Source organism: Arvicanthis niloticus, chromosome 1 (genome assembly GCF_011762505.2).
Source record: "Arvicanthis niloticus isolate mArvNil1 chromosome 1, mArvNil1.pat.X, whole genome shotgun sequence".
In the NCBI taxonomy this organism is placed as follows: Eukaryota; Metazoa; Chordata; class Mammalia; order Rodentia; family Muridae; genus Arvicanthis; species Arvicanthis niloticus.
Genome location: NC_047658.1, coordinates 75,869,663 through 75,884,509, shown reverse-complemented (window position 1 = coordinate 75,884,509; position 14,847 = coordinate 75,869,663). Strand labels below are relative to the sequence as shown.

The following is a 14,847-nucleotide window of genomic DNA, read 5'->3' as shown; positions in this document are numbered from 1 at the left end:
AATGTGCTTGATACTATTGTAGAATTTTTCAACAAAATGTTGTTTTAAGATTCTTTTTGTCCTATGTCTTCCACTCCCTACTACCCCTGTTCCCCCTTGTAACATCAACCACTGATTTTTTTTCCTCTTTTGTACCCCATCTGTCTTTTTTTCATCTCTCCTTCCTCATCACCTTCTTTAACATGTACACTTAATGAAAAGGCTGATGGGTCGAGCGGCTAGGAAACATCTCACCACTAGGAGGCTCTGTTACAAAGTTCTTTCTAGTAATCCTTTTCATTTCTGAGTAAGCGTAGAGTTGTCCATGTGTCTATGTGTTCTATGGTATAAACTAAATGCATAGAGCCTAAAACAGTTGAGATCATACATATGTCAAGCAATCCACTGGAACTTTCTAATACTGAGAATTCATGATTTTTGGCATAATACAACTGCTGTGGAAATTAAAGTAGAAAAACATGGTTTAGGGGGAATCCAAATCCTCTGGATTCAAATGCCAATCACTTATCTTCTAAGCTGTATCACCGTGGGCTAGCTACTTACTTATATGGGGTCCCAGGTTACTTATTTTTAATGAATACTAAATCCTCTTCACTGGGTTGTTGTAAAGAATGGATGAGCTAATGAAAGGTAGCCCCCTTAGGATGAGATCTGACACATTGTAAGTACAGATTATTGTTTTCTAAATCAACTAGGTAGGTTAAGGAGGAGTGGATGACAATTGCAGAAGTTTAATAACAGTAATTACTACTGTCTCCCTCGGATAAATAGATGATAGATAGGATAGATGATAGATAGATTTGTGATAGATGAATAAATGAATGGTTAGATAGGTGATAGACTAATGATACATGATAGATAGGTAGATAGATACATAGATAGATAGATACATAGATAGATAGATAGATAGATAGATAGATAGATAGATAGATACATAGATAGATAGATACATACATACATACATACATACATACATACATACATACATACATAGTTAGATAGATAGATGATATAATACAACAGATCTGATGCCAATTAGATTACATTAAAACTGGGAATTACTGGTGGACAGTGGTGGTGCATACCTTTAATCCTAGCACTCAGAGGCAGAGGTATGGATCTCTCTGAGTTTGAGGCCAGTCTTGTCTACAGAGTGACTTCCAGGGCAGCCAGAGTTACACAGAGAAAGCTTTTCATGAAAAAAATTTTAAGTACAACATAAGTAAGAGCATACAACAAAGTATTCTCTTAATTTAAAGAATGACATGTACATCAATTAGCAGGTCCTAAGTGTGGAGAGCTTTGAGGGCTGCTTGACAGGAATATGACATTGGCCAAGGACAAGGAAATGGACTTTAGGCAGGAATCTGACATTGGGCCATGACAAGGAATTAAGTTCAGGCAAGAATCTAATTTTAGGCTAAAACAGAAAAGTAATTTTAGTCAGAAATCTAAGTCTTAAGCTAGAACAAAGAAGTAGGCTTCTGACATGAATATGACTGTGGGCTAGGACAGGAAAGTAGGCTCAAATATTTTTGTCATCCTGATGTGCCCTTAGAAACAGAGATCATGAGAGTGATCACGGGAGTGATCACAGGACTTTGTCTATTGCCTTGTTTGTTTCTTGACTATTTGCATCTATTGCATTGCTGGTTCCTCAATCTAGAACTGACCTTACATGTAATTAAAATAGTTTAAAAAATAATTGGGGAAAAATAAACCTGCCTTCAGCCTCAGAACTGGCTGGGGTCATGCTGCAATATTGTCTAATCATCTCTTTTCTTTTAATCCTCGCTCCTGCACTGGAGAACCTGTTGACTGACTGAGATGACTTGGTCACCTAAGGATTATGCCAGTATATGAAAGTTTTTAAGGGGACATGGATCCTGAAGTGGCCACCTCCTGTAGCCAGCCAGGACTCCCAATGGGAGGGATAGGACATCAACCCACCCACAAAACCTTCAACCTACAAGAAGCATAGGGACAAAGATGGGGCAGAGACTGAGGAATTGGCCAACCAATGACTAGCCAAATTGAGACCCAGCCCACAGGCAAAAACCAATCTCTGACACTATTAATAATACTATGTCATACTTATAGACAGGAGCCTAGCATAACTGTCCTCTAAGAGACACTGCCTAGAAGCTGAGAGAAACAGATGCAGAGACCCATAGCCAAACAGACAGGAAGTCTTTTGGAAGAGTTCACAGAAGGATTGAGGAACCCAGAAAGGATAGGAACTTCACAAGAAGACCAACAGAGTCAACTAACCTGGACCCTTGGGAGTTTCCAGGAGACTAAAGCATCAACCAAAGAGTATACATAGACTGAACCTACACATATGTATGTCCCACACACATATGTAGCAGACATTCAGCTTGGTCTCTGTGTAGGTCCCCCAACAACTGGAGCAGAAGGTGGGGCAAGTGCTTACCCTGACTCTGTTGCCTGCCTGTGGATCCTGTTTCCCTAACTGAGCTGCCTTGTCTGGCCTCAATGGGAGAGGATACGCCTAGTCCTGCAGTCACTTGAGGTGCCAGGGTAGGTTGGTACCCAGGGGAGGGGAGACCTCCTTCTTCTCAAAGGAGAAGGAGAGGAAGGGAGGGGAGGGGCTTGTGAGGATGGGACTTGGAGGAAGGGGGCTGTGATCAGGATGGAAAATAAATAAATAAATAAATAAATAAGTTAATGGGGTAAAAGGTTATCTTTAATTCAAAGAAACATATCCTATGAATATATTCTAATAGTAGTCTTCTTAAAACCTGCTTTACATCTTTGTTCCTTGGGCCGTAGATGAGGTGATTCAACATGAGGATTGTCACTTTGTAGCACTCAACCAACCACCTTGTTCTCATCCATGGAGTAGGTAGGTTAAACAAGAAAAATGAAGGCAATCAATTCATAGTAAAGAATGATTGCAGTGAGGAGAGAGGTCCATCTGGAGAAAGCCTTGTGTTTGTTTCCAGTGGATCATGTCTACAGGGTGATGGTGAGGATGTAGACTAAAGAAGAACTGACAAGTGCTGTTCACAATAATGCTGCCAGAAGAGATGAAATGGATAATCTCAGTGATGGATACACAGGGAGAGGAAACTTTCAATGAAGGAAAGAAGTTGCAGAGGAAATGAGCTAGCTCATTTAGTCCACAGAACAGACTCAATATGCTACTAGTAAATTTTCAAGCATTCACACAACCACCCACATAAGAAACTACCTTGGGCCGGGCAGTGGTGGCGCACGCCTTTAATCCCAGCACTTGGGAGGCAGAGGCAGGCGGATTTCTGAGTTCCAGGACAGCCTGGTCTACAGAGTGAGTTCCAGGACAGCCAGGACTACACAGAAAAACCCTGTCTCAAAAAAAAAAAAAAAAAAAAAAAAAAAAACTATCTTGGGATACAAACTCTGTGGGACATTCTAGTAAAGTGCAGGACAAAGAAACAACCAATATGAAATATGTATGAAAATCTGTTACCTTATTAATATGAATTATAAAATAAAAAATATTATTCAAAGACCTTAGATGTGGCCTTTGATCTCTCTTTCCCTCTCCCCTTCTCCCTTCCCCTCCCCCTTTCCTTCCCTTCCCCCTCTCCCTTCCCCTCCCCCTCTCCTTCCCCTCACACTCCCTTCAAATGGTATTTCCTTTCCTTTTGCAGTTTTGAGGATGCTCACACTCTGCTGAGGAGATGGCCACTTGAGCAATTGTAGCCCATGGCAGGGGCAGGAAACATTCAGGTGACAACCCAATTATCACCAAGAAACAGGACTGGACTTCACAAAAGCAGCGAACTTCAAAATAGAAGAAAAAAAAAACATTAAAACTAATAGAATTGAGATGCTTTTGTTAAAAGTAATGATGGGACACCTTTCAGAAACCAATAACTTTTTAAAAATAAAGAAAAGCATTAGTGAGAATGTAGAAGTTTCAAAGATTGCTTTGATCAATCTCATTGAAATGTATATAAGACAGAGCTTCACAATTTCCAGAGGCAGGGTTATCCTGTGCAAGAGTTGCCAAGAGTTCTGGAGATGAAGATGAGAGACATCAAGAATGTTGACACATGACATATTCCAAAATAATAATCAACAACATTTTAAAGAAAACAATACTAAACATATGAGAAAGTAGCCTGTAATTATGGACTACTTATATATATATATACACAGACTTTAAAAAGTAATTCTACTTCATCCAGGTATCACAACTATGATATATGCACATAATTTGAGTCCAGATTTTAGTGCAAATGATCAAATTTATTGAACTCTTTTAGAAGTATTAAATAATTTATCATTAATCAACATAGTACTACCATACTTTCAAGAGATTTTTATGTAAAACAAGGCAAATAAAATATAACTACTGCATATGTGCCCCCAAAACATGTTTAAATACTTATATAAACACATTGAATATTGTTCAAAATGAGAAATGTGTTCTTGCCATCAATTTCCTCATAGCCTCTTTTACCTCCTTGTTCCTCAGACTATAGATCAAGGGATTCAGCATGGGGATCACCACTGTATAGAACACAGACACCACTTTAATTTTGTTTGGTGAATGGCTTGACTCTGGTATGACATAAACAAACGTAACTGTCCCATAAAACAAGGTGACTGCAGTGAGGTGGGAGGTGCAGGTGGAGAAGGCCTTGTGCCTGCCCTCAGTAGAGCGCATCCTGAGGATGGAGTGAAGGATGTAGACATATGAAACAATGATTACAAACAGAGTGATGACGATGATGGAACCTGCTGAGATGGCAGGAGACATCTCAGCAACATAAACATGGGTACAGGAAAGCTCCACCAGTGGTGGGAGGTCACAGAAGAAGTGGTTGATTTTATTTGGTCCACAAAAGGTCAGGCTCAACAAACAGCTCGTGAATGAAGAAGAATTCACACATCCACCCACATAAGAAATAACCAATAAGATGAAGCAGACTCTGGGAGACATGAGAGTGGAGTAGAGCAGGGGTGAGCAGATGGCCACATAACGATCATAGGCCATGGCGGCTAGCAGGAAGCACTCAGCAGTCCCAAAGACCACATCAGAGCCAAGCTGGACTATGCAGCCAGCCACAGGGATAGCAGTTCTCTCTCTCAGGAAACTCACAATCATGACAGGTGTGACCGAGCTGGAGTACCCAATGTCCACAAAGGCCAAGTGGCTGAGGAAGAGGTACATTGGGGTATGAAGCTGGGGGCTTCTTCTGATCAACATGATTATGCTGACATTGCCCAATACGGTGGTGAGGTAGACACTCAAGAACAACACAAAGAAGATACAGCAAAGAGTGGGGTCTTCAGTTAGCCCCAAAATAATGAACTCTGTTACCATTGTGTGGTTTCCAGGCTCCATCGTTTTTGAAACGTTTTCTACTGAAATAAAACCAGTGGCTATCAGAATACATCAAATGATGTCATGAATAATATGCACCATCCCACATTCAGAACAAGGAGCAAACATGGGCCAGTCTGAGGCCCCTGGAACAAATAAAGCAGAGGTTTACCTGGTCAAGCCTTATGATGTACTTAATCCTTGAGAGACTTGAGGCCCCAGGGAAGGGGGAGGTCTAGTGGCTCTTTCAGAGGCAAGGGGAAGAGGGATGATATGAGAAACTGTGAGAGGCAGAAACCAAGTTGTGGGGGGGAGTCAAGGACTGGAATGTAAATAAATAAAATAATAAAAATTGAAAAAATAGCTGGGCAGTGGTGGCTCACGCCTTTAATCCCAGCACTTGGGAGGCAGAGGCAGGTGGATTTCTGACTTCAAGACCAGCCTGGTCTACAGAGTGAGTTCCAGGACAGCCAGGGCTACACAGAGAAACCCTGTATCGAAAAAACAAAAAAAAAAAAAAAAATGCTTTAAAAATTGAAAAAATAAAATGAATAAATATGGATCTCTCTTCAGTGTGATGTTTATTTTCTCCCCAACATTCCCAAAACCAATTTACATCATGAATAATTTCAGAATATTTATCATCATTTATACAAAATGATACAAACTGAGCAATGACTCAGATCAGAACACAGGACTCACTCACAGATGTGGCATTTGATCAAGTCAGGACGTGTAGTGAATACATACAGCTCTGATGTTCTGAGACCCCAGATGGTTGAAGTGACAATTGTATGCTGGTCTTTACGGTATCTACTCACCTCTACTTCTTATCCCATTGGAGCCTGTCCTTTCTAGTCTTCTTGTAATTATGTGCCACTGTGGGTGGTGCATGCCACTCTGTTGTTAAAGTGAATGGTGTTTTCTCAGGATAAAACTACAGCACCAGTGGGCAACTCTCTTCTCCTATCCAAAGTGATGCCTATTACATGATATATCTACAATATAGTAGTACCTCCCACCAACCTTGGCTTCAATTGTGAGAACAGGGAATATATTGTACATGCACTGGAAGTGAGACATAGGGCCATTGTGCTAGATCACACTAAATTTCCAACGGTAATTTATTAGGGCAGCCTAACACCACCTATCCTGATTAATGTACTTACAGATTATTTTGAAATGGAAGTTTCACGTGGAGATTAGTTCTGAGAAAAGCTTGACAAATAAGTCTATTTGTGGTCATTATTTGTATCTCAAGAACTATATAGGATGAACAGTAGAATATACTTCCTATTAGTTAGATAAGGTAATGAATTATGTTAAGAAAACACCAAATGTTTATAATGTGCCAGCCACATTAGAACAAACATGGTAATACACAAATAGAAGAAATAACAAAAAAAAAATCACTGCTCAAAAATTAATTAGGAGAATGCAAAAGTAAACAAAATGAAGTCAATATGCAATATAAACAATATTGTCAATAGGCTCTATACCAAAAATGCTCAATAATTACACTGTTACCTTAGGTACTAAAAGTGTGAAAAGTGTTCAATATCTGTAGTTACTATAGAGATGCAAATTAAATTCACAGTGAGATAGTACCTCTTTCCTCTTACTAAAAAGATATCTGCACGGGGCATTGTGCTGCCTTTAAATGGGAGGAAATGTCATTGCTCTAATACAGAAAGTTCTGGAAGACACTGTGTTAGGAAAAATAAGGATAGAAAAATAAATACTGAGCAGTCCCATTCATAGTTTGAAGCTAAAAAGTCCATTGCATAGAGCAAAGATTAGAATGGTCTTCACTGGAGGGTGAGGAAGTAGATGACAAGAGGAGAGAGTGGGGAGGCAGAGGTGAACAAACTGTTACATTGTTTAAATTAAATAGTAATGATATATTTTAGCAATTAGTTGAACAGTATCATAAGCATATTATATTTCAAAATTGTTAAGGAATAGATTTGAAAATGTTGAAATGTAATATAAAAAATTACAGAGAAGTGAGTTGGAAGATATGACGAGCAACCTGATTTAACCTTTCTACAATGAAAATGTATATCAAAATGTCATGTTGTGTACCATAAATATACATAACTACTATTTGATCACTTAATGGTTTTATTTTTTAATCCAGAAACTGGATTCTGTGAAATAAAAGATATTCTCATTAGTAATTGATCCCCAGTGTTAAGCTGACAAAAATATAACTACAGGCTGGGAAGGCATTGAAGACAGGGACAGGAGACAGTGAGAGTAGAGAGTGAAGATACCTATGCTTCCCCCTTCATATCTACTCAAAAATGTAAGAATCCCCTTTTCAACCTCAATGAAATAGTCAGAAAATATCCCCTTACCAACCAAGGAGATAGGAACCTCATTCCTAGGTCAAAAACAAGCCCAAACAAAAAATAACAAACCCTTACATATGCTTCCCTCTCCTGAGAATTCTTATAATGGTTTATCATGATGTAGGTTTCTAATTTGAATTTACATGTTTTATTTAGTCTACATCCTCAAGCTTGTAAGTATCATAAGTAATAGTACTTTGGTAATAATGTGGGATTGATTACTGTGATACTTTATAGACATTATAGATCACAGATTTATTTATGATAGATTAAAGGTGACTGCTAATTTTGTTCCTGAGACATGTATACAATAATAACAAAGACTTACTATTACCTGCTGGCTACAAATAACAAAAAAATTCAGGAATCATCCTTCTACTTCAGGGCTTTCTTCTGCATGACTCGAGACCATTTGCAATGTAAGACACAATACCTCACTACTAGGCGTGCTCCTCTCTGCTAGCATCTTATTAAAAATCCAGTGGGAGAAAATCTAATGAGATTGGAAAATTGAGTGTGCTATATTTTTCATTTATTATTATTCTGAACAAATCCCAGCGGCTTCATTTATTATCTTCACTAGTAGTAGACAGTTTTACAACTGCAATGATCTAATTAATTTTGAAACTTGATTTGTATAAACATAATTAGCATAGGCTAGGGTGTGGTGATGTGTGACATAGCTAAGAAACAGTGATCACCACATACATTGAGCACAAGAGGACAAAGAGATGAAATAACATTAAAAAGTAAATAAGCCAGGAATATAGATCACGAGTTCAGTGTGTAAGAGTCACTTGAGAAAAAGAGTAGTGAAGTCACACTCAGTAAGATACTTGTTGGGGAAAAGGGGCCATCAAAAAGAAAAGTTAGCCTAGGCACCACCTCTGCAGATGCAGCAGATCCTGGGAAACCAACTCAATTTATTTCAGAATACTTAGTAAATTAAAAATATCATAAATAAAATATAATGTGGAGTTCCTTGAAGTGGCGAAAGGAAATTTTAGTTTACTAATGATGTCTCTTGTTATCATGTTTTCCATGGCCTCTCATCTTGAAAAGATGAGAGATTCATTCTGAAATATAGATGAAGTATGTTAATGCCCAAGGTTTGTCTCTAAAAAAATAAATGTGTTGAGTGCAGGACTGAAAGCATTGTAAAAGAAATGAGAATGGCTGAGTGTGAGCACCTGTGGAGGCCAGATGATGAGTGTATGGAGGTTCCATATTGTACTCTCTCTACTTTTGTATTTTAATTGGGATTTAAGTTGGTCATAATGGTTCATAATATCCTGTGTCCTCTAGTCTGTGTGTAATTGACTGTTGGCATTCCTCTTAGGCATTTGTTGGACTTTTTTACTCTTCTCTGAGCATTTAGGATTTGTTTTTCTTTTTCTGCTCACCTCTACCCAGACTCTAACCAGGATAATTTTTAAGCTCTACCTTCCAGCTTAGTTCCCTCTTCATTTATGTCTAATCTACTATTTATTATATCTTTCCAGAGAATATATTTTGTGATTAGACTGTCTCTGTTTAGTTTTAACATGTGTGGAGTGTTCTGTTGTAGTTGTTAATGTGGTGGGGTTTTTTGTTCTGTTCCTTTCTTAGAGTGTTTGTGTCCTTTCATTTCCTCAAAAATATTAATAAAATATTGCATCGTGTCTATTAGATATTCTGTTATTTAGCCTCCTTAATGATGTGAGTCTTCTTTCTGGTACACTGACTAACATTTTCTAGGTTTAGCTTTTTCAACATCTGCTTTTTATCATCATTGACTCAGGATTTCTATGCTAATTCCTCTAGGAGATTTACAAATGTGGTTCTGGTTTTAAAGTCATTGATACAGGAAAGGGGCTTTAAAGGCTCCTTCTATAGCTAAGGAAAGCTTCTGAGGCCAGGCATGTGACAAAGAATGTTCCTGCAAGGGAGCTTAGATATTCCATTGTATGAAAATGAAGCCTGAACTTGGTTGGAAATTTAAGATCTTAGAGAAGCCAGAGTAGTGAGATACCTGCTAAGGAGACCTGAAGACAAGGTGTGGATCCAGAGAGAGAGAGAGAGAGAGAGAGAGAGAGAGAGAGAGAGAGAGAGAGAGAGAGAGGCTGCAGTCAACAAAGCTAAAAGTAGTGGGAGATCTGAAGAATATCAGAGACATCAGGCATGGAGATGTAGAATACAGAGTTTGCCTTGCTGGTTTCTAGTCTTGATTTAGTCAAATATTTCCTTACTACATTTTCTTCCCTTTTGAAGTGGCAATGTATATTCTATGATATTGTATGTTGAAAACATATGATCTGCTCTTTAATAATTTAATAGGGGCTTGGGTTGCCATGAGTCTTGGAGACTTTGGACTTTTAAACAGTATTGATAGACTATGAAGACTTTTGAAGATAAATTGACAGAATTTTGCTTTATGATATGGCTCCAAGCCTATGAGAGCCAGAGAGTGAAATGTGGTAGTTTGAATATGAATAACTATCATATATTTAAATGCATAGTCACCAGGGATCTCTTTGAAAGAATTAGAAGATTTAGGAGGTGTGGCCTTGTTGGAAGAAGTATATCACTGGGGATGGGTTTGGAGGTTGGAAAAGCAGATGTCAGGCTCAGTCTCTCCCTGCCTCTCTATATCTGCAGATCAGAATGTAGCTCTCAGCTACTTTGCAGGCACCATTCTTGTCTGCTGCCATGCTCCCTGTCACGATGATAATGGACTAAGCCTTGAAACTCTAAGTGAGATGCAATTACATGCTCTCTTTTATAATAGCTTCCTTGGTCATGGTGTCTCTTCACAGAAATAGAACACTAAGGCAACATGTATCACAAAAGATGAACGAATCAAGTTCACAATTCCCAGCTTTATGCTGTGTATGAATGTTTATATGTATTCACAGCTGAGTGAAGATATGTATTCAGTGTGCTGAAAAAATGAAGGATTAAGTAGAGGCTCGTAGGAGTCTGTGTGTCTGTGTGTGTGCATACTCCAGTGTGTGCATGTAAGTGCGTGTGTGTGTGTGTGTGTGTGTGTGTGTGTGTGTGTGGTTCTGAATGTGTGTGAGTGTGCATGTACATGTGTGTGCATTCTTATATAAAGAAAAAAGTTTCATATTTTAGTCTAGAGTTTAGTTTGTTATCCTATAACCCTAGAAAAGAAAAGTAGCTCTCAGCTCATAGATCTACTTTAGGTTCTTCAACCTTGAACATTCCAGGTCCAAGTGATATCTTCCTGCACTTTTGGCCATTAGTAGCACACAAAATTTAGCCAGAATGTAATATCATTTAGAGTTAGGAGGGCTATGAGTCAAGTTACTCTGGAAAGCAATTGAAAAAGCACAAAAGACTTTGTTAAAAGCATATAAAATCTCTTGTTATCAAAGAAAGATTGAGGTTTGAATTATGGCTTAAGCAATAATTGACTGTCTATATTTTGGGGAGACTATCACACCCAAATTAACAGCTTTAAATTTTAGCTTCAGAATTAAAGTATGTGTGGACAAAGTTTCAATCAGGAATTTTATTTTCCATCTTTACATAAACTTTTTCTGAGTATGTAATCATAAATTTGAAGGGTTAAAAATATTTTATTCATCGCTTAATGAAAAATGTATGTTGTACACCTCCTCTAAAACTCAGAGTTCATTGTGGAAGAGAGGGTAGAAAGAATTCAACATCTAGAGATGGTGGGTGACTATGAGTAAACTGGACACAACAGAACAACTGATCATATGGACTTATACTAGTCATGACAGCATACCTGAGACTTGTTAAACAACTTCAGTAAAGTGGCTGGATATAAAATTAACTCAAACAAATCAGCAGCCTTCCTCTACTCAAAGGATAAACAGGCTGAAAAATAAATTAGGGAAATGACACCCTTCAAAATAGTCACAAATAATATAAAATACCTTGGTGTGACTCTAACCAAGCAACTGAAAGATCTGTATGACAAGAACTTCAAGTCCCTGAAGAAAGAAATTGAAGAAGATCTCAAAAGATGGAAAAATCTCCCATGCTCATGAATTGGCAGGATTAATATAGTAGAAATGGCCATCTTGCAGAAAGAAATCTACAAATTCAATGCAACCCCCATCAAAATTCCAACTCAATTCTTCATAGAGTTAGAAAGAGAAATTCTCAAATTTATTTGGAATAACCAAAAACCCAGTATAGCAAAAACTATTCTCAACAATAAAAGAACTTCTGGGGGAATCACCAGCTCTGACCTCAAGCTATACTATAGAGCAATAGTGATTTAAAAAACTGCATAATATTGAAACAGAGTCAGGCAGGTAGATCAATGGAATAGAATTGAAAATCCAAAAATGAACCCACACACCTATGGTCACTTGATCTTTGACAAAGGAGCTAAAACCATCCAGTGTAAAGAAAGAGCATTTTCAACAAATGGTGCTGATTCAACTGGAGGTCAGCATGTAGAAGAATGCAAATCAATCCATTCTTATCCCCTTGTACAAAGATCAAGTCCAAGTGAATGAAGGACCTTCACATAAGACCAGATACACTGAAACTAATAGAAGAGAAAGTGGGGAAGAGCCTTGGACACATAAGCACAGGGGAAACATTCCTGAACAGAACACCAGTGGCTTATGCTCTAAGATCAACAATCGACAAATGGAACCTCATAAAATTTCAAAGCTTCTATAAGGCAAAGGACACTGTCAATAGGACAAAATGGCAACCAACAGATTGGGAAAAGATCTTTACCAATGCTACATCTGATAGAGGGTTAATATCTAATATATACAAAGAACTCAAGAAGTTAGACTCCAGACAACCAAATAACCCTATTAAAAATGAAGTACACAGATTAAACAAAGAATTCTCAAATGAGGAATATCGAATGGCTGAGAAGCATCTAAAGAAATATTCAATATCCTTAGTCATCAGGGAAATGCAAATCAAAACAACCCTGAGATTCCACCTCACACTAGTCAAAATGGCTAGATCAAAAACTCAGGTGACAACACATGCTGGTTAAAATGTGGAGAAAGAGAAACACTCCTCCATTGTTGATGGGATTGCAAGCTGGTACAATCCCTCTAGAAATCAGTCTGGCAGTTCCTCAGAAAATTGGTCCTGAGGACCCAGTTATAGCACTCCTGGGCATATACCCAAAATAAATTCCAACATATAATAATGACACCTGCTCCAATATGTTCACAGCAGTCTTATTTATAAAGGCAGAAGCTGGAAAAATCCCAGATGTCCTTCAACAGAGGAATGGATACAGAAAATGTAGTACATTTATACAATGGAGTACTACTCAGCTAATAAAAACAATGACTTCATAAACTTCTTAGGCAAATAGATGGAACTAGAAAATAGTATCCTGAGTGAGTTAACCCAATAACAAAATAACACACATGGTATGCACTCATTGATAAATAGATATTAGCCCAAAAGCTCAGAATACCCAAGATACAATTCACGGACCATATGAAGCTCAAGAAGACGCAAGATCAAAATATGGATGCTTCAGTCCTTCTTAGAAGCGGGAACAAAATTCTCACAGAAGATAGAGGATGGGAGAGACTTGGAAGAAAGAAAGGAGGGGGAGGGGGCAGGATCAGGTTTGGGAGAAGATGGGGATGATATATAGAGGATCAGGAATTTGAACAGAGGTATGTAGCAATGGGGAGTGGGGAACTGGGGGTAGCCACCAGCATGTCTCAGATACCGGGAAAGGAAAGCAAGAGGCTTCCAGGACCCATTGGGAATGAGATTATCTACAATGCCCAAGAAAGGGGAGGGAGAACCTATAAAGACCATATCCAGAGGTTAGGCAAAGCCCCCGGTTGGGGGATGGGTCCACCTACTTATCTCCAAATTTTTAAGTCAGAATGGCTCTTGTCTAAAGGAAATACAGGGACAAAGTGTGGAGCAGAGACTGAAGGAAAGGTCATCCAGAGACTACTCCACCTGGGGACCCATCCCATATACAGACACCAAACCCAGACACTATTGCAAATGCCAAGAAACGCTTGCTGACAGGACTCTGTTATAGCTGTCTCCTGAGAAACTCTGCCAGGACCTGACAAATACAGAGGCAGATGCTCACAGCCAACCATTGGACTGAGCACAGGGACCCCAATGGAAGAGTTAGAGAAAGAACGAAGGAACTGAAAGGGTTTCCAACCTCATAGAAAGAACAAAAATATCAACTAACCAGATCCCCCAGAGCTTCCAGGGACTAAACCACCAACCAAAGAGTACACATGGAAGGACCCATGGCTCCAGCCACATATGTAGCAGAGGATGACCTTATCTGGCATCAATGGGAGGAGAGGCCCTTGTTCCTGTGAAGGCTATTCTCAGTGTAGGAAAATAGCCAGGGTGGTGAGGTGGGAATGGGTGGGTAGAAGGGGGAACACCCTCATACAAAAAGGGGGAGGCGGGATGTCGAAAAGGGAGCCTAGTTAAGGCTCAAGAAATAAACAAATCAAAGATTTTATGAAGTCCCTGAAACTGATCAGATTCACTAGGTCTCTCCCTAGCATATGTAAGCAATAAAAACTGATGAAAGAAAATCTTGGACCCACTGAGCTGCCTAGTAAAGGCTCAAACCAATAAAGCTGCCTACAAAAGACACTCTCCAGCTTGTTCAACTGACTACAGACTACATTGTGCTCTAGGATTCTAGCTTTTATATTTTGTCACCCATGCTGGAGTAGGATTTCGTCGATGCACTTTGAGTCATTTCAGCTCCTGTAACTAACCCATCACCCATATTCCTGTAAGTAATGTCAATAAAACTCATTAGTCTACCAAGTTAAACATTGGTGGTATCCTTACTTTAATCTGTTATCAATTCCCTATGAAGGATGAGTAGACAGTTGTTTGCATCTCGTCAAAAGTAGTATCACACACCAGTATTGAATCCTCGTCCAGAAAAAGGAGCAAGTAGCAACCACAGCAAACCTCAGACCAGGAACACTGGGGGAAGCAACTTATTAGAGTAGGTGGAATAGAATACGTTATGCTGCTCAACCAAGACTTCGGTTGTGTAGTTGATTCCCCACATCTTACGAAAGACGTTTTCAAGAAGCCACATGCAGAGACATATTATGGACAAGGTTGAATGCCTCCAGTCTCAGTTAATAAGTAAGCTTGTTTTAAGTTGGATTAGTGCTATTC

General features: G+C 38.8%; 1 protein-coding gene across 1 annotated transcript; it reads right to left on the bottom strand.

The window, feature by feature from the left end:
• Positions 1 to 4,236: 4,236 nt before the first annotated feature.
• On the bottom strand, positions 4,237 to 8,115 carry LOC117718860 (olfactory receptor 5P4-like). The gene is made up of 2 exons (XM_034516815.2): positions 8,027 to 8,115; positions 4,237 to 5,379 (listed from the first exon to the last, which is right to left on the bottom strand). The coding sequence occupies exon 2, from the start codon at positions 5,357 to 5,359 to the stop codon at positions 4,421 to 4,423; it is 939 nt and encodes a 312-aa protein (XP_034372706.1). The 5' UTR covers positions 5,360 to 5,379; positions 8,027 to 8,115; the 3' UTR covers positions 4,237 to 4,420.
• Between the last annotated feature and the right edge of the window lie 6,732 nt (positions 8,116 to 14,847).